This window comes from Dipodomys spectabilis, unplaced genomic scaffold (genome assembly GCF_019054845.1).
Source record: "Dipodomys spectabilis isolate Male_0828 unplaced genomic scaffold, ASM1905484v1 ptg000019l, whole genome shotgun sequence".
NCBI lineage: Eukaryota > Metazoa > Chordata > Mammalia > Rodentia > Heteromyidae > Dipodomys > Dipodomys spectabilis.
The window spans coordinates 9,521,550-9,546,737 of record NW_024870696.1 but is presented as its reverse complement, the minus strand read 5'-3'; the positions used below and the strand labels follow the sequence as shown (position 1 = coordinate 9,546,737).

Sequence of the window (25,188 nt, the reverse complement as noted above, 5' to 3'; positions counted from 1 at the left end):
CTTAAACAACTGGTTTTTCCCCATCTCCTCCACAAGTTATACTGACATCAAATATAGTGAAAGCAGGGGTTATACTGTGGGGGAGGGACATACAAAGCAACAAAGAGATAATCTTATAAATGTGTTAGAAACACATGCATGAAAGAAAAAAAACATTAAAATACACATCTAAGGGTTCATTTTCCTGACATCACATTATCTGACCTTTTCCGCTTGACTCATACATATACTAGATATTACAAATAAGGGAAACCATGGGACCTACGTTTCTTTGGGCCTGGCTTACTTCACTTAATATAATCTTTTCCAAGTTTTTCCATTTCCTAACAAATGGGGCAATGTCATTCTTTCTGATGGAGGCATAGAATTCCATTGTGTATATATACCACATTTTCTTGATCCATTCATCTACTGAGGGGCATCTGGGTTGGTTCCATATCTTAGCTATGGTAAATAATGCTGCAATAAACATAGTTGTGCTGGTAGCTTTAGTGTGGTCTTGTTTGTAAACATTAGGGTAAATGCCCAAAAGTGGGATTGCTGGGTCATAGGGGAGCTCTATGTGAAGTCTTTTGAGGAACCTCCATACTGCTTTCCAAAGTGGTTGAACAAGTTTACATTCCCACCAACAATGAAGTAAGGTTCCTTTCTGTCCACATCCCCTCCAGCATCTGTTGTTAGAGTTCTTGATTTTTGCCATTCTAACTGGAGTGAGGTGATATCTCAATGTTGTTTTGATTTGCATTTCTTTTATGGCTAGGGATGTTGAACATTTCTTCATGTGTCTATTGGCCATCCTTCTTTCTTCTTCAGAGAAGTTTCTCTTTAAGTCTTTCGCCCACTTATTTATTGGGCAGTTGTTTCTTTGAGGATTTGTTGTTGGGGGGTTTAATTTTTTGAGTTCCAAGTATATTTTAGATATGAGACCTTTGTCCGTTGTATGGCTAGTAAAGATCTTCTCCCAATCCGTGGGCTTTCTATTGATCTTGCTAGCTATGTCATTTGCCCTGCAGAAGCTCTGCAACCTTATGCAATTCCATTTGTCCAACCTTTCTTTGATTTGTTGTGTTTCCGGGTCTCTATTCAGAAAATTTCGGCCTGAGCCAAGGAGACCTAGGGTTTCTCCTATTCCATCCTGTAATGTTTTCAGAGTGTCCGCTTTGAGTTCAAGGTCTTTGATCCATTTGGAGTTGATTCTGGTGCAGGGTGATATATACGGATCTAGCTTAAGTTTTCTACATGTTGTTAACCAATTTTGCCAGCACCATTTACTGAAGAGGTTGTCTTTCTTCCATTCTATTGTTTTAGCTCCCTTATCGAAGATTAGATGGCTATAGGTCTGTAGGTTCATTTCTGGGTTTTCAATTCTATTCCATTGGTCCTGAGGTCTGTTCTTATGCCAATACCAAGCTGTTTTGATTACTATGGCTTTATAGTAGAGTTTGAAGTTTGGTATTGATATTCCTCCAGCAGTGTTCTTTCTGTTGAGGAGCGTTTTTGCTATTCGGGGTCTTTTATTGTTCCATATGAATTTTTGGATTGCCTCTTCTATTTCCTTGAAGAATGAGGTTGGAATTTGGATAGGTATTGCGTTGAATTTGTAGATAGCCTTGGGAAGTATTGCCATTTTCACGATGTTAATCTTTCCAATCAAACATTTTTATATCGCAATTGTAATAGTAGTGGACTTCTGTGGCTTCGGGTTATCTGTGAATGTCTTTATTTCTCTCTTCTGAGGGGCAGGTTTTCTGGGTATAGGTTTCTAGAGTGGTCCTTTATTTAATTAGTGAAGGGAGGATGCTTACTGTTTGTTTTCTGTCTGGTGAAAGTTAGTTATGGGGTGAGGAAAGCTTGGTGTAGCTGGGTGAGAAGGGCCTGTCTAGACTTCCTGCAGACTGGCTCGTGTACAGGGTTAGTGGAGTGTAAGGATTCCACCCAGCACTTCTGAGGCCTGAGCTGGAGGGTCTCTTATTGGAATCAGTGGTGCTCCAGGGAGGACATCTCCTAAAGAAGGCTTCCGCCTGGCTCATGTTTGATGGGTTCAGATGCTGAAAAATTAAAAAGAAGGATAATGAGTAGTAGGAAGTAGAGGTGGTAATGGTATAGAAGGAGGAAGAGAAAGAGGAGAAGATGGAGAAGAAGAGAAAGAGAAGAGAAAAAGATGATGATGATGATGATGATGATGATGATGATGATGATGATGATAATAACAGCATTATTATTATTGTTGGAGGATATGTGGAAGTTAAATCCAAAAAAGATTAGTTATAAAGCAAAGCTTAAAGAGATTTGAAAAAAGACCCAAACATGAGGGCAAATATATCTGATAGCAGGTGCAATGAGTGGTTGTTAGGGGATTGACCCTAATTTACTCTAGGGAGAGTGCTCCCTTTGTTCTGGATACCTAATAGATTTCCTCATATTCTTCACCCCTCCTTAATGCAAACAGGGAGTAATGCAAACAGGGAAGTTTATCATAGTGCATCATTATCCTGCAGTGTGAGAGTACACGAATTTGAAGACCACTCCACATTCTTGAGTGATCGCATCCAAGAAGGGATACACTTGGAGGGGAAGCCCTTCTTCTCAGCTGGTTCTCAGAACTCACAGGGGAAGTTGTGCTGGTACCACTGGTTTGCCTGTTCAATAGCTGGTCAGTGGCTTACAGGAAACAACTCCTTAGCTGCAGTGAAGCTGTGGTTGGTGGGTAAGCTTTCAGGAGTCAGGATGCTTTCATGGATGCAATGCCTGGAGTTCATAGTGCCCATGTTGATGGAGTTCAGGAAATACACTTCAGAGCACACCTGAGTACAGGCACCATGCATGGTGTCAGCATGAAGAGAGAAATAGTCACTTGGCCTAACCTGGGTCTTCAAAGAGCTGTGTGCAGCTGGGGCAAAGCACCCCTACTTGTCTTCATAAACCTATGCTGCAGACCAGTACTGCAGTGGGAAGGAGACAAGCCAAATGTTAGTACTGTGGAAAAGGAGCAGTCTTCCTTCAGTTCCTCTAGCGCCTCCTACAGGCAAAACTTAAAAACAAATTCTTTTTTTAATGTTTATTGAAAAGATGATTGGGGGGAGGGTTACAGTTAAATAAGGAAGGGAGTAAGTACATTTGTTTTTTTTTTTTCTATTTTATTTTATTTTTATTGTTTGTTTGTTTAGTTTTTGCCAGTCCTGGAGTTTGAACTGAGGGCCTGGGCACTGTCCCTGAGCTTCTTTTGCTCAAGGTTAGCACTCTACCACTTGAGCCACAGCTCCTATGTGGTACCGAGGAATTGAATCCAGGCCTTCATACATGTTAGGCAAGCACTCTACCACTAAGCCACATACCCAGACCAGTATTTTTTAATATATTTTTTATTGTAAAGATACTGTACAGAGGGGTTACAGTTAGATGAGTAAGGTAATGAGTACATTTCCCCTTGAGCATTGTTACCCACTCCTTTGTTTTACCCCTGGCCGTCCCTTCTGTCCCCACCTTCCCAACTTCCCCTTCAGTCCCCAAGTTGTAGAGTTCCGTTTTTAACATAGTGTCTTGTACATCTCATTGTTACAATGGGTCATCCTGTATCCTTGAACAAACTTCTTTTGAATGCAGAAATAAGAATACTCAGTCTATTATGTCAGAGTGGGTTTAGGAAAGTAAATTAAGTGGTGAGATGTAGTAGCTGGCACAGATGGCAGAATCATGTCAAGGTTTGGGAGATAGGGCTTTGTATCTTGCATACAAAACCGTGTTAATTTGTGATTTCATATGTACTGAGTCTGATTCATATGCAGAGATCACCAGAAAAAGAAAGCGATGTGCATATGCTGAGAGTTGGCTTGTTTCTTCTTCAGAATCTTTTTTTGTTTGTATTAACATACTGTATTTATATAGCTGTACTAATTTAAGTTCTGAAAACAGTATCTGTCTTAAAAGTCTTAATGTTGTTTTAATAATAACAGCATTTGAGACATGCAAATTTTATCTAGAAAAATAATTGCAGCCGGGCGCTGGTGGCTCACGCCTGTAATCCTAGCTACTCAGGAGGCTGAGATCTGAGGATCACGGTTCAAAGCCAGCCCGGGCAGGAGAGACCGTGAGACTCCTATCTCCAATAAACCACCAGAAAACCGGAAGTGGCACTGTAGCTCAAGTGGTAGAGTGCTCGCCTTGAGCTGAAGAGCTGAGGGACAGCGCCCAGGCCCAGAGTTCAAGCCCCATGACCGACCAAAAAAAAAAAAAAAAAAAAAAAAATTGCATTCACTTCTCTCACAAATATATGAGCACCAATTATAGTAAGCTTTTCACTACTTATCCACAAGGATAAAAATTACTGTGCATGTGAATCCTTTGCATAAATACCATGCTTTTTGTTTGTTTGTTTTCCAGATCCTCATATCTCGTTGGGCTGTTTGAAAGTAGTTCTATTTGATCTCTGTGAAACTGTATGGAAGTACTTGCTATATAAGCCTTACCTAGCATGTGTTATTTTCTTTTCCCCTGATAGTATATGTTTGGCAGTAAGGTTTCCCTTCGAGATGTGAATGAATTTTGGGCTGTCTCCAAGTCTAAACACACTCTAATTTCCAAAACCACAATCTTGAGGACCCAATTCCTATTTACTGAGGAATTTACTGAAACTACATAGTTACAAAGAGTTTTTAAAAATGAAAGTCTTGCCGGGCGCTGGTGGCTCACGCCTGTAATCCTAGCTACTCAGGAGGCTGAGATCTGAGGATCGCGGTTCAAAGCCAGCCCGGGCAGGAGAGACCGTGAGACTCCTATCTCCAATAAACCACCAGAAAACCGGAAGTGGCGTTGTAGCTCAAGTGGTAGAGCGCTCGCCTTGAGCTGAAGAGCTGAGGGACAGCACCCAGGCCCAGAGTTCAAGCCCCATGACCGACAAAAAAAAAAAAAAATGAAAGTCTTTATAGTTTATTTAGGGTCATTGACTATCATTAACTTTAGAGAGTAAAGTATCTACATAAACATTATGTAATATTTGCAGTTGGTTTTATATATATATATATATATATAATTATTGCTTCTGATTTCTCAAATATATTCTTTTTATAGCCTATGAGGTAAATGGGGATAGATGAACTTGGATAGTGGAAAACAGAGTAGTTGAGGAATATCCTTGTTTTTTTCAATTTAACATGTTAATTTATGAGTTCCATGAATCATGATTATCATTCCTTCTATCAACTCTCCACATCTAGCTCATCCCCAATAGTTCTCTCAAGTTAACAGGTTCCACGTTCATATGCACATTGCTTATTGTTACTGTATTCACCTCCTATTCTTTTTTTTTTATTGTGAAAATACCGTACAGAGGGGTTACAATTACATGGGCAAGGTAGTGAGTGCATTTCTTATCAAGCATTGTTGCCTCCTCCTTTGTTTCCTATTCTTCTATTTAGTCCTTTAATTTTCCTTTAGTGTATTGAATGATTGTCAAACTGTATCTGTAAAAATACCTATGTGTAATTACCAGTTAAACTGTTTTTCTGAAAATAGCTTAATTATTTGTTTTGTACTAAAAAACTAACCCAGATATAAAACCAAACACCAAATGTTGAAAGTAAATCTTATTAGTAGTTTAGTTGAAGAAAAAAAATAGGCAAAGAGAGGAAAGGAAGAAAAAATGTATATACTCTCTTTTGTAATGCAGTAGCTTTAACCCAATTAAGAAGAGGGTAAAAATGCAGATAGGCTAAACAAAGTTAGAATTCTCCAATTCCACTTTTCAGGACTGAGTGTCTCTGGCATGCTTTCTACTTTTACTAATCTTAATTTAGGCTGGTAGGTGACATACTGTGAACTTTAATCTGGGAGAGGTATATAACAGGTGTCAGTTGATATTGCTTCCTGAAATGTATCTTGTATTACATTAATAAAAATGAATTGGATTAACTATCTCTGTTCCTATAACTTCCTCTAGGAAGTTAATTGACACACATTTCAAGCAAGATTTAATGATCAGCGTATTCAAAAAACAAGGAAAGGAGTATTGACTTTCTCAAGTAGATGGTTTTAACCATATTCTCATATTTCCTTATTTTAGAGGGTTGCTTCATGGAATCCCTGCCAGCATGCTTATTTGTCAATGTACATATACTGAAAGTAGTCTTCAGAATTAAAAACAAAATAGCTTTAGATTTTGAATCATTTACAAATTGGTTTCATAGACTTAACAAAAAAAAAACCCAGGGATTATATTTCTTTCTTGTTCATCTAAGATGTACTGCTGGTTACCAAATCATGGAACATTTTTACAGATATCTTGATAGCCAACCTTGTTTTCGATAAACCAACTATATCAGTTCCTAGAAATTGACTTAAAATGGTGTATACTGCTAACATGAAAATATATGAAAATAAGTGACAAGGGATCAATCCTTTATGTTCTTACTTTTGTTTAAATATATTTAATTTTGATCCATTGTCTTCCAAGGTCAACTTATAGTTGCAGTGAGCATAATGCTCATTGTTGGCTTGTGGTCTTTGGAATATTTACTTTTTGCAGGTAGTTACTCTGAGCATTTCTTTTTCACTGATTTTGGCTATTTTAAATATGCCCATTTTGAGGGGCTTTGCTTATTTGTTTCTTATTTGTTTTATATGGTCTGGTATTTTACTATTTTGAGTTCTGTCCTTTCCCAATCCCCCCTCTCTTCTTTCCTTGTGTTAAATTTCTTATTACTGACTCTCATTGGAAATGTTCCTTATCATTTGAGTGCTTGTCAGCCTAGACACTCCACGTATAATCATTTAATTATTCTCTTCTCCTCCAATCTCATAGAAATTCTTCTTTCTCATTTTTGTCTCCCCAACACATAGTAACTCCTTTGAAATATTTAACAAGTGAATGTACACAACTTTTTTATATTTAGAACACAGGACTTTTGTTATCCTCCCTCCCTCCCTCCCTCCCTCCCTCCTTCCCTCTCTCCCTCCTTCCCTCCCTCCTTCCCTCCCTTCCTTCCTTCCTTCCTTCCTTCCTTCCTTCCTTCCTTCCTTCCTTCCTTCCCTCCTTCCTTTCCTTCCTTCCTTCTTTCCTTCTTTCTTTCTTATGTCATGGGGCCTGGGAGCTGCACCTGAGCTTTCTTTGCTCAAGGCTAGTACTCTACCACTTGAGCCACAGCTCTACTTTTAGCTTTTTCTTGGTACATTGGAGATAAAAGTCTTGTGGGCTTTTCTGACCAGGCTGGCTTCAAACCACTATCCTCAGATCTCAGCCTCCTGAGGAGTGGAAATTACAGACATGAGCCACCAGAACCCAACTTAGACCACAGGTTTTGAATTCGAATTTTAGTGATGATATTGCTCTTTGAAAGAAAGTTGCTGTCAACAGATCTCCTCTGAAGTTAATTTGAGGATCAGCTATTACTTTTACATTTGGGGAAAAAAATAAGGACTATAGCTTATGAAAATGACAAGCATTTTCAGCATCCTTTACTACAAGTAAACTACTGTTGTTGAAATGTTGGATTGATGCTTTACCCATTTTCCCTAGTGCTTATCTATTTACACACCAAATTAACATCTTCTTTATATGTCAGTGACAGAGAGGTTATTTGTAGATCTCTTGACACTTCTTCCTGCTCCTGACCTTTTCTTTCTTCCCTACCCACCCACTCATCTTGTTTGAATATGCTGGAGAAACTAATTCCTTAACATTTGCTATGTCATTTCACCTTTAGCATTTGCTCTTTAGTTTACCAGCATTGCCTCTTACCCTGTCCTTCATGGAGGTCTTTAATAAATGAGCTACTTACAGAAACACCAGTCATTATCCTAGCCCACGCAATGAGCTCTCAGCGTCACTCCTCTAGTATTTCCTTTTCTCAACAAATGTGCACCATATATCATTCACGATACTGAAATCAATGCGTAAAATTTTCTCTCTCTGGGGCTGGGAAGGTGGCTCAGTGGTAGAGCGCTTGCCTTGCATGCCTGAGGCCCTGGGTTCAATTCCTCAGCACCACATAAGCAAAAATCAAAAAAAAAAAGCCGGAAGTGGCGCTGTGGCTCAAGTGGTAGGGCGCTAGCCTTGAGCTGAAGAGCTGAGGGACAGCGCCCAGGCCCAGAGTTCAGGCCCCATGACCAGACCACAAAAAAAAAAAATTTTTTTTTCTCTCTCTGTCTCAACAATACCTATACATACATATATGAAACAAACAATTTGCATTCTGCATAAAAATATAAAGTAGAAATGATGATTTATAAGATTATGTGATACATTTAATTAGGTAATTATTTAGGATTGAGCCAGAAGAACAAATGAAGTAGATGAATCCTTTTCCCTGTCTTTATTATCATCTTGAATATAGTGGTTAAAAATGGCTTTTTCTCTCAAAATAAGGTTCTCCAAAATGAGGAGCTCTTGATAAAATTGAAATATTTGTTTTCTTCTCCAAGCCTAGTGGTTTCTGTCATATAGAAAGTGTTGTGCATATGAATATGCATATTAAACTATAGTACAGAGTAGTGAAATATCAGAAGAATATATATAAAATAATGTATGTCAATATTCTGAAAGTTACTGTATGCAACAGTATACATGCTTTATTTTCTAATATATCTATTTGCACTTGTACACTGCTAGGACGTACGCTGGGTGCTTAATGCTCACTTCTTAAAGGAGAATAGTATACTTTTGTTAGGCACATAAAATATGCATGGAATTTTTATCTATGTAACAGTTCAAATGCTAACCTTCTGTGCAAAAACAGATGCAACACCAAGCAATGTAACATTTGAAGCTATGGCTTAAACATTTAAAGCTATGGAATTGTTGATCAATTCCCCATCTCTCTGCCAGTTATAGGCCTTGTATTAGTTTTGTTCTTTTGTGATGTATTTCTTGTTCTTTCCTTGGCAATATTAACAAACCTTTTAGGTGAGTGGAGTTCAGAAAGTATTTGTTGCACATCTAGTCTTCCATTACATCCAGCTTTACAAGGAGGGCTATGTATCCTGACACATATCCCCTCAACATTTCCCAGTGATTTTCCATGATGACAGGCAGGGTTCATGGAAATGGTGCACTTGGCTAGCAAACATAATAAATTTTGCCAACGTGATACCATTAGTGTTCACTAGACCATCTGTAACATTTTTACTTTTGCTGTCATTACAAGAATATACTTAAGGCTAGGAATATTATAGTTTATTTGAAGACTTTCAGTTTTGTCTGTGTATGGAAATTAAAAGAGTTTGTCATCTCATAATGGTAGCAAATGTGATTATTTAAATATTAAGAACCTGGGTTATTATTAAAACTGGTATTTTGATGTATTATGCTTGATAAGATCATCAGTGTTGCCTTCCCTATTGCACATGGTTTATTTAAGTGGGAAATAAATTTCTTAAAGGAGTAAGTAGTTCTCTTAATGAGGATGGAGAACTCCTAATATGTCTGTATTTCACTGAATTTAAGAAGTTGAATGGTTCCAGATGGTTTCATGTGTGCTCTCTGAGTGAGCCCTCTGACTAAACTGGATCCAAGAAGCGTGTTGAAGTGATATCAAGGGTTCTTAAAAAGAGGAGCAGTGATATGCCTGTAGGGGGAAATCTCAGTGTTAGGCATTTTTCTAGCATAAATTGAGTTGCTGTTGGCCATTCATATCGCATTTATGAATCAACAATATTGTAACATCAGGCAAAGAAGCATGGCATTAAGATAGCTTATAGGACCCTATGCTTTCTTGTGGAGTGGTAGTTTGGTGGCGGCTAGCTCATTGATAATGCAGTGGAATATGGTTTGACTGTGTCCCAAATATTTATGTATTGGAAGTTTGGTGCCCTGTGGGAGTTGTGGGAAGTTAAGAAGTGGAGCCTAGTGGGAGGTCCTTGGGTCATTGGTATATCATCATTTACATAACCAAGTGCAAGGCCTCAAGTTGAACCCATAATACTGCCAAAGAGCAAAGTTCGACAGACAACACTTTTAGTTTGTTATCACAGATGGTTAAATAAAAAGAAGGAAAATAATGCTGAAAGGTGTGTGTGTGTGTGTGTATGCGTGTGACATCCTTGGGTTTTGAACTAAGGCCTGGGCGCTGCGCTGGCCCTGACCTTTTCCGCTCAAGGCTAGTGCTCTACCATTTTGAGCCAAAGCATCATTTCTGATTTGTTTTTGTTTTTGTAGTTAGTTGGAGATTAGAGGCTTGTGGATTTTCCTGCCAAGGTTGATTTTGAACCATATTCCTCAGATCTCAGCCACCTGAGTGCCCAGGAGAAGAGGCCTGAGCCACCAGATGCTGGCTGAATGTATTCTTTCTTTATTTTTTTTGTCGGTTGTGGGGCTTGAACTCTGGGCCTGGGCGCTGTCCCTGTACTCTTCAGCTCAAGGCTAACACTCTACCACTTGAGCCACAGTGCCACTTCCGCACTTTTCTCACGGACTTTTCTGCCTGCCCTAGCTTTGAACCATGATCCTCAGATCTCAGCCTCTCGAGTAGCTAGGAATACAGGGGTGAGCCACCGGCGCTCTGTTGAATGTATTTTCATTTTAAGAAAAGCAAGTTCTGAATAAGGATCAGTGCCAATCACCACTGATTTACAGCTGTAATCCTAGCTACTTCAGAGGCTGAGATCTGATGATCACCGCTTGAAGCCAGTGTGGGCAGGAAAATCCAAGACACTCTTATCTTCAATTAAACACAAAAAACGCTGAAAGTGGAGCTTTGTCTCAAGTGGTACAGTGCCAGCCCTGAGCAAAAGAGCTCCCGGACGGTGCCCAGGACCAGAGCAAACAAAATATATTCTTTGTCTTATTACATTAAATGTACTTTCCCCTGTCTCAAATACCAAAAACAATATGTACTGATTGAAAGAACTAAATAATTTATAAGAGCTTTCTGATCAAATTACATCCAAAGTTCTAAGAAAGAGCTACTACATTAAAAGGAAATGGTGGCTCTCTAGAAAGTACTTTGCAATTCAAAGTGCACAGTTGCATTATTACTGCACTATTGAAGGGCAGCAGAAAATGAGGGAGGGGATAACACTGTTTGAAAAGAAATGTACTCATTACCTTACTTATGCAACTGTAACCCCTCTGTACATCACCTTTACAATAAAATAAAATTAAGAAAAACAACAAAAACAGAAACCCAAAAAGAGCACCATTGTTTAGCACACACTTCAGTGAATTAATGTTTTGCAGATTACTAATAGTCACTAACATTATTTGGGAGAATTGAGAATGACCTGTTTTTTATTAAGTATATTTACACTTTATGATGCCTCAAGTTAAGTCAAGCTTTACTACAGATGCTAAGAAATAGAAAATATAGATTTTTTTCCTCTGTATGAAATTATCATTCTCTAAAGGATAAAGTTGACTAGATTTAAAAAATACTTGGCTATTATTTTTCCAGAGAGCTCAGTCAGATGAACTGGAAAAAATTGAAAAGCATGGCCGATCTTCTAAAGACAAGGAAACTGCCAAGTCTCTGGACAAACCTGAACAGTAAGCTGCCTTCTGGGCCTGTGAGGGAAATTCAGGCTAGGAGTGGACCCTTTGCATGCAGAAATTACCATGTCTTGAGGATGTAATTGTCATGAATTAGACAAGAGTAAACGTCTGTCTATATGAATTATATTCTTTTTCTCTGAACTTGCCTTTATATCCCTAGGTTCCTTTATGAGCTGTCGCTCATCCCCAACTTTTCAGAGCGGGTCTTTTGCATCCTCTTTCAGTCCACATTTTCAGAAAGTATTTGCTCAATTCGTCGCAAGTTAGAATTACTCCAGAAATTGTGTGAGGTAGGTTCTGGGACAGAGAATATTGAATTTGAGTTATGAAACTTAATGTTGTTCCATCGTCTTTGTATTTCAAATCAGGCCTATTTCCAGGAAGTACTGATTCAGTGTGAGTGACAGTAATTATCCAGATAGTAGCTTTTTAAAATTTTTTATTGTTTACTTTTTTAAATTGAGTTCCAAGATCAAAGTCTATATTGAGACTTGCATGCAGAGTTTCAGGATCACATCAAAAGAATGTGACCAGAGTGCACTGGCCTCCAAAGGGCTGCATTTCCACTTTTGCCAAAACTCTTCATATTTCATGTCCCGCTCAGGCATCAAAGTTCCAAATCCCATGTGAAGGCAGATTATTTACTCGGCTTCACTTTTTGGAATGGGCACACCACAAATAGTTAATGTCTCCTCCAATCAGATGATTTAGGAACAGCCATTTGACTTGACAAAAGATATATAGTCCTCTAAAAACAAAGAAATGTTTGGTAGACATGTCCAATATTAACATTTTGAACCATCAGTCAAAAATCCACAGTACCTTTGTTCTGGTTGTAATCAATCATTTTGAAAAGAGGAAAGTTGTTATCAAAGACATTTTTACAGGCAATAATACACAAATTGAGTACACAAACAGTGTTCTGAAAGAAGTAAATATGAACTCTTTTGGGTAAACCAATGTTTGGAATTTCATTGCTACAATGGATTATTTTCTACAACTTAGATAAAAAATGTGTATTGTTGGGACTTAGCACACTTAGAACAATGGCAATGTGATCACCTATAGTAGTTCTCATGTTATAACCTTGTTTACTGTGCAAATATGACACAGACATGAACAACATCAGCATCTCCCAACTGACACAAGTGATGGTGAAATCTGTTAAAGTTAACTTTGCTTTGAAAATACTCATAATAATGGCTAGCTGCTGGTGAGTCATACCTGTAATCCTATTCACTCAGGAGACTGAGATCTGGACGATCTTGACTGCACAAGGCAGAAAAGCTTGGAGTCTCTATCTTTGATTATCCAGCAAAAAAACAGGCTGGAGATATGGCTCAAGTGATAGAGCACCAGCCTTGAACAAGACAGTTTAGTTCAAGCCCTGAAACCACCACAAAATATATAGCATCTCATACTTGGGAGATAGACATATATATACACACACACACACACACACACACACACACACACACAAATATATATATATATATATATATATATAAATACCTAATAATGAAATATGACAAAGTTCCCATGCTGTCAATATAGTAAAAATTGCTCAGAAGAATGCTATATAGGAGTATAATCTTTGTTATGTTTTCCCGGTCTTTGCAGACATTAAAAAATGGCCCCGGGGTGATGCAAGTCCTGGGTTTGGTTCTTGCATTCGGCAACTACATGAATGGTGGCAATAAGACTCGGGGTCAGGCAGATGGCTTCGGATTAGACATTCTTCCAAAGCTGAAAGATGTGAAGAGCAGTGTAAGTATTTTGTCCTAGAGGAGAGAGGCAAATGAAGAATATTTTGTTTGAGATTTTGTTATAATAAATATTGCAACATGAAAATAAATATTTATAGTGCAAGATCAAAAGTGTCTTTATATTCTAAGCTACATAAAAGGAGACCATTAAATATTTGTGAGTTAAGGGAAGGAATAATAACATATGCTAAAGTGAGTGATTTGGAGTCTTATGTTTGATGAATAAGTAGAGTGTTTTAATAAACAAGTATTTTTTCAGTCTCTATCAAACCTGTTAATATTTAACCTTTTATGGCTGTGTGGGCCAATAATTTGCTGTGAATGGAATGTTCTTTTATTATTCTCTATGTGTAGCACCAGAGGCCAGAAGTTCCACACTCTCAAAATAAGGCCAAGTTGAGTGCAAATAAGCTTTTGTGAATAAAGTATAAAAGATGGTACTGAGCCTCAGGCCTGTAATCTTTGATATTCAGGGTGCTGATATCCGACGTCAGCTAAGGCAGTAAAGTCTGTAAGATTTTTATCTCCACTTACCCAGCAAAGTGCCAAACTTGAAGCATGACTTTGTTTTTTTAATAAGTTTTTTATTGTGAAAATACCATACAGAAAGGTTACAGTTACATGAGCAAGGTAATAAGAACATTTCTTATCAAGCATTGTTGCCTCCTCCTTTGTTTTCCCCTACCATCTCTTCCCTCCCACCTCCTCAAGTACACTCCCTTCCCCACCTAAATTGTAAAGAAGTAAATTATCACTAATTATATGTTTTTTATGTCTTATTCTATATTCCATTAAATTGAATTTTATTATGGACCAATGTAGAACAAAAGTTAAATACTGAACCAAGAAGCAAGGTTTTTTTTCATTTTTGTTTTTGTTTATGTGCTGGTCCTAGGGCTCAAATTCAAGGCATAAATATTGTCCTAGAGGGTTGTTTTGCTCAAGGCTAACACTCTACCACTTGAACCACAGTTCCATTTCTGGCTTTTTTGCTGCTTAATTTGGAGATAAGAGTCACACAGACTTTCCTCCCCAACTGGCTTTCAAAGGAAATGCTCAAGTGTCAGCCTATTGGATGGTTAGGATTACAGGCACAAGCCAGTAGCTCCCGACCCACCCACACTCAGTGAGAAGCAAGGTTTTTAAACATTGTTTTATTTGCCATCTCAGAAGGGATATGTAATGTCGTATAGAAATGGTGGAGAAGTACAACCATATCTACTATTCAGTAATATTGGGCAACATTAGACTGAGCTGTTATCCATATCAGTCAGAATTTTCTCTTGACATGACTATCAGCAGGCTTTTATGAAATGTTTTATTCCTTTTCTTTGTACTGTTGTTTTATTAACTTTCAGGTTAGAAGAGAGGAAAGACTTTAATTTGCTGAAATGATTTTAGAAGGAAATCTTTAATGGTCATGTTTCTATCTCATGTCAAACTTGATTATGAAAAGGTGCTACTCTTATTAAATTTAATTTATGTTTAATTCTTAGAGGCACTATCCTTCCTTCAGTGTTGCTCTTATTTTATTTGCCAGTTCTGGAGCTTAAACTCAGGGCCTGGGCACTGTCCTTGGGCTTCTTTGGCTCAAGGCTAACACTCTACCATTTGAGCCACAGTGCCACTTCTAGCTTTTTCTATTTATGGGTCACTGAGGAATCAGGGCTTCATGCACGCTAGGTAAGCACTCTACCACTAAGCCACATTCCCAGCCCAGATGTTGCTCTTTTTGTAGAGAAAATGCCCAGATTTTTTTTAACAGTTACATTTAACTGCTTCTTTAAGTTTCTTTAACTGTTTCTCTAAGACTATCTTTAGGAGAAACACGGTTCAAAACGTGTCCCACTGCAAGTGCTACAAGTAATGGTTATAGCCAGAGATAAAGAAGTGATACACAGAACAATTGGATGGCAGCAGGTGGCATATTTACTTGATACAGCCATATTTTGTCATCTTTCTGTCTCTGCTGGCTGAAGTTCAAGTACTATGATTGGCTGAGATTCAATTGCCTTTTGGTATTCCAGGGTACCTGGTTCCAAGGAGATTAGCACTGAGGCAAAACTAGGCGTGCTCAGGATGTGTAGAATTCATTCAGTCTTGTGCTGTAGATGATAAATTTTGCCACCACACTACCCAACCTTTATGAAAGACATGTTGCCTTTCAACAAATCTGAAATCTATACTTTATCACTTAAGTGCATGGGAGGCCAAGTTTCAAAAGTGAATTTCAGGGAAATACTCAGCAGATTACAAAACAATTTAACACAATTGACAACAACAATGTAGGACTGACTAAAAACACTTCATATCCACTGATCTACTTCACACACACACACACACACACACACACACACACACACACACACACACGCACGCATGCACGCACGCACGCACGCACGCACACACAGAGGAATTTACATTTTTTGTTTTTCAAATTTCTTTTTATTTATATTTCATTTTATCTCTTTTAAATACTCTTGTTCTCTTTAAGGAGTTGTACAAAGGAGTTGCTGTTATTGAATTATTTTCTGATTTTTTTTTTTTGCTGCATTCGGTCAAAATGGCAAATAATGCAAGCTTACCATTCTATTAGTTTAAACTGAAAGCTAGCTTTCAGTTTACTAAATAAGGAGGCTACTTTGAGCCATGTAGACTTCGAATTTGTCTCAGCAGAACAGATGTAACTGTCAGAGAATTTAATTTCTATCTCAGACTTTTGTGTAAACATAATGTGTATGGGTGCTCTCTCCAATTCAAATTACGTAATGGTAAGATGAAGCAAAACATAGATGATAATTAAATATGAATATCCCTAATGTGCCAGAAATGAAGTGAAAAGCTATTTTTGAAGAGTTATGAAAGATATTTTAAAAATATTGCCTTATTTACTTACAGTTGAGTAAGTATTATTTCTTCAGTCCCAGTTGTTGATATAATGAATTATAGTAAGCAGTGGCATTGTGAGGAAGAGACTGACATACAAGATACACTGTGTGCAAAAATAGAGATGCTAAAATGAAGCTTTCCTCTACAACTACTTGATGCTAATAAAAACATCATTGGGAATGGGATAAATAAGCATAAATTCAACACACCTGAAATAATACTTTTCTGTTTTCTTAGTGTAAAGACTAATGAAATTCCATCATTCTTATATTTGGAGCTATATCAGCTGTACAGAAATAGTAGCAATACTTCCATCTTGTTTCGTCCCTGTTTTGATAAATATTTTGGTATAATTAATACACACAAAAATTGAAATAACAGGAGAGTAAAACAGGCTGAGATGGGGGATGGGTACCACTGGGGGTTGAGAAAATAATAGGGGAGGGTACATGAGGATGAACATGATCTAAGTTTACTTGCATAGGAACATATCATCATTTTTGGAAATGTCACAGTGAAACTCTGCTTGAACAACTAATGTATGCTAAAAATTGTAAAAATAAAAAAGTAGCAAACCAGAATTCATTCTAAGAGCATTAAAAATCAACTGTGAAAGCTAAACAAAATTCCTCATGGTAAAAGCAGTGAAATATTTACAGTTGAGACTTTTACCTTTAATTAAATTTCATGCTTCTGCTTAGAGTTTAGATAGGATTAATGGGAAAATTTGGTCTTTAATTTTTTTAGGTATGATGACTGAGGCAATGTAAAATTTTACTTTCCACCTGAAATACATGGATGTATTTAGATTTATTGAAATTTATGTTAGGTAACATAATACACTGAATAATCTTCAAAATCATGTCACTTACTCTTATCTTTCTCTGCCAGGATAACAGCAGGAGCCTTTTGTCATACATTGTTTCATATTACCTTCGAAATTTTGATGAGGTAAGACCATTTGTACAATCTTCTTTTATTCGCGTCATTGAGTGATTTGAGAGAGGTTCTTGTGTTTGTTTTTCTGTCTTAGTTTTTCCTATTGTGGCAATTGCATAGATTTTATTTATATTGATGTCAATTTGTTTACAAACATCGCATTTGTAATTAGGATGCAGGAAGAGAACAGTGTGTCTTCCCACTGCCAGAACCTCAGGACCTTTTTCAAGCATCCCAGATGAAGTTTGAAGACTTTCAAAAAGATCTCCGAAAGCTAAAGAAAGACTTGAAAGGTAAATTCAAATCTTGAATGTAAATTGTTTACTTATTTTAATGAGAGCTGACAGACTTCTCAGTGATTTTGAAGGATCAATAGACTTAAACCTAATGGATCTAATTCTTCTGTGTGTATTGTTGAAGAAACATTTGAAAATATTTTCTCTTTTGTTGTCTAAAAAATTGTATGTTGCAGTTCTGCTTGGTAAAGTTTCTTTTAGGTCATTTGAATAACAATCCACAGGTTAAACATTGTGTTTTTCATGTATAGCCAAGAATATTTGATATTTATCATGTCATGTTTAGGCAAAATCATGTTATTATTAGTAGGTAAATAGTTCCTGCTCACCCCCCACCCCTTGGTATACTTCCCCAAGTTTTTGTGGCTTATGAGCATATCTGGACACACACACATATACATTATTTTATTATGTATGGGAGCTTTACACCAACTCATTTTGAAGAGACATGGTAAGAAATTCCTCAAATACCAATGGAAGCTGTGGGCCAGTGCCTCACGCCTGTAACCCTAGCTATTCAGGAGGCTGAGATCTGAGGATCATGGTTCAAAGCCAACCCAGACAGGAAAGACTCCTTATCTCCACAAGACTTTTTATCTACAATAAGCTGCCAGAAAACCAGAAGTGGTGCTGTGGCTCAAGTGGTAGAGTGCTAGCCTTGAGCTGAAGAGCTGAGGGACAGCATCCAGACCCAGAATTCAAGCCCCATGACCGACAAAAAAAATGTCCGGCGATGCGCTGAGTGTAGTGATGAACACCTAAAATCCCAACTACTTATGAGTCTGACCCAGGAGGATAATGAGTTTAAATGGTACCAGAGTTTGAGTTCAAGGTCTCCAATTTACTAGGCACCAATTCTACTACTTGAGCCATGCTTCCTGTCCAATGACCAAAATGTAGTTTCTTGGTATGTTGTTTCAAGTATATGATACCCATGCTTATAAATTATTGGGCTGATTCTTTTTAAGTCAGCAAAGTTTATCCAAATATATTTTCTCTAAAGGCAGTTGAACTCAGATTGGCCCTTACTGAGCTCCTTCTATTGCCAAGATGTTTTCTTTGATGTCTTTAAAAAAATTGCCACTTATGTACTTCAGAAACCCAACATACTTGCATTATAGTATATTTACAATGTTTATAAAATAGTAATGTCGAATGTAAGTTAGGCTTGATTCTACCTAATTGTCCAGGAAGGCTTGAGTTAGGTATTACATCTAGAAATGAGTCATGATACAGGAATAGTTTACCAAGTAAACAAAATATGGAACTGAATTTTATTGAATAGATTGATCACTGGGTTCAATGAAATAAGATTATGTTTTTTTGGACATGGATAGTAGAGAATGATTTTAATCAGAAGAGGGAAACAATTCAGAAAAAACAGATAAAGGAATACAAGTCGTTCTGTCGAAAATCGAACTTTACAACTTTGGTGGGGGTTGGGGGGAGGATCGGGTGGGAGGAGGTGGGGAGTATGGGAAGGGATGGGAAGGGGAAACAAAGAGGAGGCAACAATGTTTGATAAGAAATGTACTCGTTATCTTGCCCATGTAATTGTAACCCCTCTGTACAGTATGTTCACAATAAAAATAAAATAAAAAAAGAAATGTACTCATTATCTTGCCCATGTAATTGTAACTCCTTTGTATGGTATTCTCACAATAAAAAAAAAGGAATTTGCACTGATCTGAATTAAAAATCAGAGGTAGTTGATAGATGGTTTGATGGTTCTCTTTTTCTATTTTTCTTAATATTTTTATTGTAAAGATGCTGTACACAGGGTTACAATTACATGAGTAAGGTAATGAGTACATCTCCTGTCAAGTATTGTTACCCCCTCATTTTTTTCCCCTACTCTCCCTTCTCTCCCCACCTTCCCAACTCCCCCCCCCCAAGTTGTAAAGTTCGTTTTCAACATAGTGTCTTGTACATCTCATTGTTACACTGGGTCAGCCTGTATCCTTACTTCAGCATTTTGTGATTTCCCTTCCTCTCCCTAAATTAGAAAAATGTATATACAAGATGCAGGACACTGGAATCAAAGAACAGTGACAACAAAGGTTATACCAGCCTCTGTTGTACAAAATTTATTTTATAGCCAGCTTTGGAACTTTTCACCTGTCCCAAATGTGGCTGAGAGGGCTGAGTCATCGAATAGTTTTAGGTAGTTGATCAGGTTTTCTAGAGACGCTTATGGATGGCTTTAAAAGGCCTACGAGTCTGTGGAATATGGGAGCTAGGAAACCTAGGTAAAGGGTTTCTATATTAGCACAAGTACGAAAATAAAGGCATTTGTACCAAAATAAAGTAGGCATGAAGAGGAAAGGGCCAACTGAAGGAGTATTTGGGTGGCTTTACAAAAAGATATTGAAATGTAGAAAGCAAATGAAGAGTTAGTCCTGTTTTAGCTTGAGTTCTTCAGCTTAGGTAGTGGTTCCATGAACAAAGGGAGCCAAGATGTAGATGGCTGTGAAGATTTGAACTTGGTGAATGTGTTTGAGTCTGGAGTGATGAGAAACCTGGATTGGAAATAGGGATTGGGATTCATTAACATGGCAAGGGATTCCCAGGCAAAGGACAGGATCAGAGGGGCACATGTGGGTGGTCTTAAATCTCGTGACTGCAGTTGCATCGATATTTGATAGAGAATACCCATCCAGAGAGAAGGTAATGTCATGGGCTGGGAAGGTGGCTCAGTGGTAGAGCGCTTGCCTTGCATGCATGAGGCCCTGGGTTCGATTCCTCAGCACCACATAAGCAAAAAAGAAAAACCCAGAAGTGGCGCTATGGTTCAAGTGGTAGAGCGCTAGCCTTGAGCTGAAGAGCTGAGGGACAGTGCCCAGGCCCAGAGTTCAGGCCCCACGACCGGACCAAAAAAAAAAAGAGAAAGTAATGTCAGGTGGGGGTGGGGTATGGTTTTATAATGAGGGACAGGATAAGTTATCATAACTTCTTGGAGAAATATTTACTTTAGGACTTACAGGGAACAGTACATGTTCCTGAATCAAATATGCAGTTGACCAAAGATTTTCTTTCATATATTATATATACTTTATAAATGTGTGTGTGTACATATGCTTTTCAATTTTGAGTTTGTTATCATATTGGAGATTCTTCAGAAATGTTCTTAGAAATGCTTCTTTTAAAACAGTATTGTTAGTGTAAAGGTGATATACAGAGCGGTTCCAATTATATTACGTCAGGTAAAGAGTACATTTCTTTTGGGATAATGTCACCCCTTCATTCGCAGAAATGCTTCTTAATTAACCCAAATTTGATATAGACAATACCTCAGACATTTATGATGACAAACACAGAAAAAAAGGACTGATTTTGATATCAGATCAGAATTTCAATTATACGTATTCTGCTTTCATTTTTGAAACTTTCAGCATTTGATTGCCTTATTTGAACTGTAACTTTCTCAACTGTAAAAGAAGGAATAATACCCTTTACTGTCTTGTTCTAAGGACTAAGTTAAATTATGAGTATCGGGATGCTAGCTCTCATTACCTATTGCTGTACTGTGGACTAGGTACTATTCTGATGTCTCACATTTATAGCAGATTTGATCTTCTGAAGTACACCACCAGTAGGCTCCAGTTCATGCCTACTTTACAGATAAGGAGATTGAGGCCTAGTGCTTTGAATAATCTGCCCCAGTGATGAATTTGTGTTTAAAGATTCTAAACATTTTTTTTTTTCCCCTTGAACACATTTCCCTTAAAGGAAGCCTTGAGCATAGGCTTATTGTTCTGGTGTTTGGATGCTTCCAACATATATGCCAATGAGGGTAGCTACAAGGATTTTCTAACACTGGCTAACATGATTTCAATTGATTTGATGCTCCCTTAGCATGGTGATGTTCTAAACGATGTCTCCCTTTCAGCCTGTGAGGTGGAAGCAGGAAAGGTGTACCAGGTCTCTTCAGAAGAGCACATGCAGCCCTTCAAGGAAAACATGGAGCAGTTCATCAGTCAAGGTGAGTTGCAGAGATCGAATATTTTCCTTCCTCCTTCAAGACATACTGATTTAAAGGGGATTATTTAGGCATTAAACAAATACAAGTAAAACAGATTTACTGTAGTCATGTCACAGGATGTGAGATGGAAGCAGGTTGCTAAGCATAGTGTTCTGTGGAAATGCTAATTATTAGCTGTATCCATGACAGCAAGTTTACTCAATAGTATTTAAAACACTGTGTATTTATTAAATTGTTCAAGATGCATTGTATTTAGTTCAGGGCTGTAGTTCATGCCCGTCTGTAATCCTAGCTACTCAACAAGCTAAAATCTGAGGATCATGGTTTGAAGCCAGCCAAGGCAAGAAAGTCTGTGAGACTCCAGGGAAGTGCCAAAATAACCAAAAGCCAGAAGTGGAGCTGTGGCTAAGAGTACTAGCCTTGAACAAAAAAAAATAATTTAGGGACAGGACCTAGTCCCCGAGGTTAAGTCCCAAGACTGACAACCCCCTCCTCAAAAAAAAGAAAAAAGATTCAAACCCCACGGCCACTGACTACCACCACCACCAACAAAAAAGTTTCACTGTACTCATAATCTGACTTGAAACTTCTTTGTACAACTACTTAAAGTAAAAAAAATTACTTTTAGCTCAAAAAATTCTATGCTTTTTTGTTTTAAAATCTGATATTATTTTAAGGTGTTTTATTTTTGTTGTTGTCACTGTTTTTTGTGATGCTTTGAAGATAATTCAGGGCCTCACCTACATTAAGCATCCGTTCTATCACTGATTTATGTCCTAGACCCTTCTCGTAACTTTTCTGTATTCTTATGATCTTAATTCAATCATGTACTTAGTTGGTTTATCAAAGCATTGTATCTAAGAACAAAGATTATTGATGTTTTCAATCTTTAGGATAACCTTAACTTTTTTGTAGGGTAGATTTTTTTTTTAACACCTTTCTTCTAGGATGCTTACAAAATATCATCTCATTGGTTCTTAGTATATTTCTATATGATAAACAAGAATGAAAAATTTTAGTAAGATACTAAACAAATAATTTTTTGGAAGCTATCACAGAAACTTTTTTTTTTGCTGGATATAGAGCTTGAACTTAGTTCACTGCTTCATAATCTTACTCTGTTTGCTTCCTCAGCTGGTACTATACCATTTGAGCCATTCCTCTATTCCTACTTTTCCTAGTTACTTTTGAAATGGAGTCTCACAGACTTTTGTTTATAGTCCATGTTCATACGCTGGTCTTCTGGATCTCAACCTCCTGAGAAGCTAGGATTACAGTTGTTAGTCACTGCAGCCCAACACCTTTTCTTTTTTATTCTTTTGTAATTTATTTTTAAAACTCATTTTAAATAGTTGAACAAGGCAGTTTTTCCATGTCAATTTATGTGTACAGTGCATCTTGATCTGTGTCACCCCTTTTATTATTTCTTCCTGCACTTATCTCAACCCATCAATCCCCCAAGTGCACATATGTACATTAAATATGAATGTATTTGCCCATCATTTTCTCCATCCCTCCCCCTTATCTGTATGTAGCATACCAGTTTGTTAATATTCATTTTGTGAAACTGTCAGTTAATTGTTCCCTGAAGAAATTTGGTGGTTTTTGAAATTTTCTGAGAGCAAATCATTGTTTATTTTAGGTAGCCCAAAGCAGATTTATTTTTTTATTTTTTATTTTTATTGTGAAAATACCATACAGAGGGGTTACATGGGCAAGATAATGAGTACATTTCTTATCAAGCATTGTTGCCTCCTCCTTTGTTTCCCCTTCCCATCCCTTCCCGTCTCCCACTCTCCCAGCCCCCCATCCCCACCAAAGTTGTAAAGTATTTTATAATAGAATGTATTCATATTGGTGCCTTTCTAAGTATGTTTACATAGAACATTTGTTCTAATTTTTAATATGTCTAATGATTAATTTGTAAATTTATATAAGCAATGTAAATTACAAAAAGGGAAAAGGGGAGCTGGGAATATGGCTTAGTGGTAGGGTGCTTGCCTAGCATGCATGAAGCCCTGAATTGGATTCCTCAGTACCACATATACAGAAAAAGCTGGAATTGGCTCTTGGCTCAAGTGGTAGAGTGATAGCCTTGAGCACAAAGAGGCTCAAGGATAGTGCTCAGGCCCTGAGTTCAAGCTCCAGGACTGGCAAAAAAAAGAAAAAAAAAAAGAAAGAAAGAAAGAAAGGAAGAAAGAAAGGAAGGAAGGAAGGAAGGAAGGAAGAAAGGAAGGAAGGAAGAAAGAAAGGAAGAAAGAAAGAAAGGAAGAAAGAAAGACAAAAAATTCCCCACTGCCAGCTCAAATGATCCCTGTGAAATTTTGACAGTCTTAGCAAATCGTTGAAACTGTTCTATTCCAACAAGACACTAAGTTATGAGTTAGAAGAAAATGCCTTCAAGAAAATACTGTCTTGAAATATACTTTAAACATTAACCAGCCCAAACCTTAATATTCTGTTTTAAGTGGTGATTTAGACACTTTGCTAATTTCCTAGGGATTAAGGATTTCTTTTTTTTAATGATCATTTCACAAAAAAATTATAATCAACTACTCAGCTCCACTTTATCTTCTGATTTCTTCGAATTGCCATTAACATGACCACAGAGAAATGATTATAAAACAACATCTTTATTTACTTCAGGGTTTTTTCTCTTTCCTGCCTTCTTTCTGTCTTTTCTTCTTTCTTTCTTTTTTTTTTTTTTTTTTTTGCTTATGTGGTGCTGAGGAATCGAACCCAGGGCCTCAGGCATGCAAGACAAGTACTCTACCACTGAGCCACCTTCCCAGCTCCTCTTTCTTTCTTTTGTTCATTCGTTCCTTCTTTCTTTTGTTCATTCGTTTCTTCCTTCCTTCCTTTCTTCCTTCCTTCCTTCCTTCCTTCCTTCCTTCCTTCCTTCCTTCCTTCCTTCCTTCCTTTCTTCCTTCCTTCCTTCTTCTTTCTTCCTTCCTTCTTCTTCCTTCCTTCCTTCCTTCCTTCTTTCTTTCTTTCTTTCTTTCTTTCTTTCTTTCTTTCTTTCTTTCTTTCTTTCTTTCTTTCTTTCTTTCTTTCTTTCTTTCTTTCTTTCTTCCTTCCTTTCTTCCCTCTTCCTTTATTTTTTTCCTTTTTATCTTTCTTTCTTTCTTTTTTTTTTTTTTTGTTGTTGTTTTGATAGGCTTGGGGCTTGTACTCAGGGCCTGAGTGCCTGAGTGCTTTCCCTGAGCTTTTTCTGTAAAGGCTAGTACTCTGCCACTTGAGCCACAGTGCTGCTTCCTGTTTTCTGGCTATTCATTGGAGATAAGAGTCTCATAGACTTTCCTGCCTAGGTTGGCTTTGAACCATGATTCTCAGATCTCAGCCTCTTGAATAGCTAGGATTACAGGCTTAAGCCATGGGCACCTGAATAGGATTTTCTTTTCATTGATTTTGCTTTCTGCTCCATGGCTCAGTGATTTTGAAACTGTAGGTCATAAAACATCAAGTCATCTATTTATCATATCACAACTGAGGTTTCAAAATTTTGCAGAATAAACTAAACATATTATGATTACATTGCTTGAAATGACCTTTATCTTTGGAACTTCTGTGTCAAACAAGTATGTGTACAGAGGAGAAGAATGGAGAGAATATTTACATAAATTCCTAGAATAGTTGCTTGTCAAAAGAAAATTGAAAGTCATTGCTGTACTTGTTTTAGCTAATGGAATTTGGAATTTCTGTGTGATTTTAAACACATTGAAGCATTAATTTAATCCCCTTCCTTAATTTGATCTTTGAGTTTCTGTTAGACTATCATTCTTTATTTTTAGACAAAAATTATAGTGTTGTTGAGTGTTTATCTACTGTATGGGATGC

At 37.4% G+C, this 25,188-nt stretch overlaps 1 protein-coding gene across 2 annotated transcripts in view; it reads left to right on the top strand.

Annotated features, from left to right (window-relative positions):
- Positions 1-25,188, top strand: part of Fmn2 (formin 2) — a 180,398-nt gene that overhangs the window by 123,154 nt on the left and 32,056 nt on the right. Inside the window, exons 9-14 of one of the 2 annotated variants that reach the window (XM_042674477.1) lie at positions 11,382-11,473; positions 11,640-11,769; positions 13,100-13,246; positions 17,026-17,085; positions 17,246-17,366; positions 21,259-21,351. In XM_042674477.1, coding sequence (XP_042530411.1) covers positions 11,382-11,473; positions 11,640-11,769; positions 13,100-13,246; positions 17,026-17,085; positions 17,246-17,366; positions 21,259-21,351 — 643 coding nt within the window. The remainder of the gene's footprint in view (positions 1-11,381; positions 11,474-11,639; positions 11,770-13,099; positions 13,247-17,025; positions 17,086-17,245; positions 17,367-21,258; positions 21,352-25,188) is intronic. The other variant, XM_042674478.1, reaches the window with a different exon arrangement.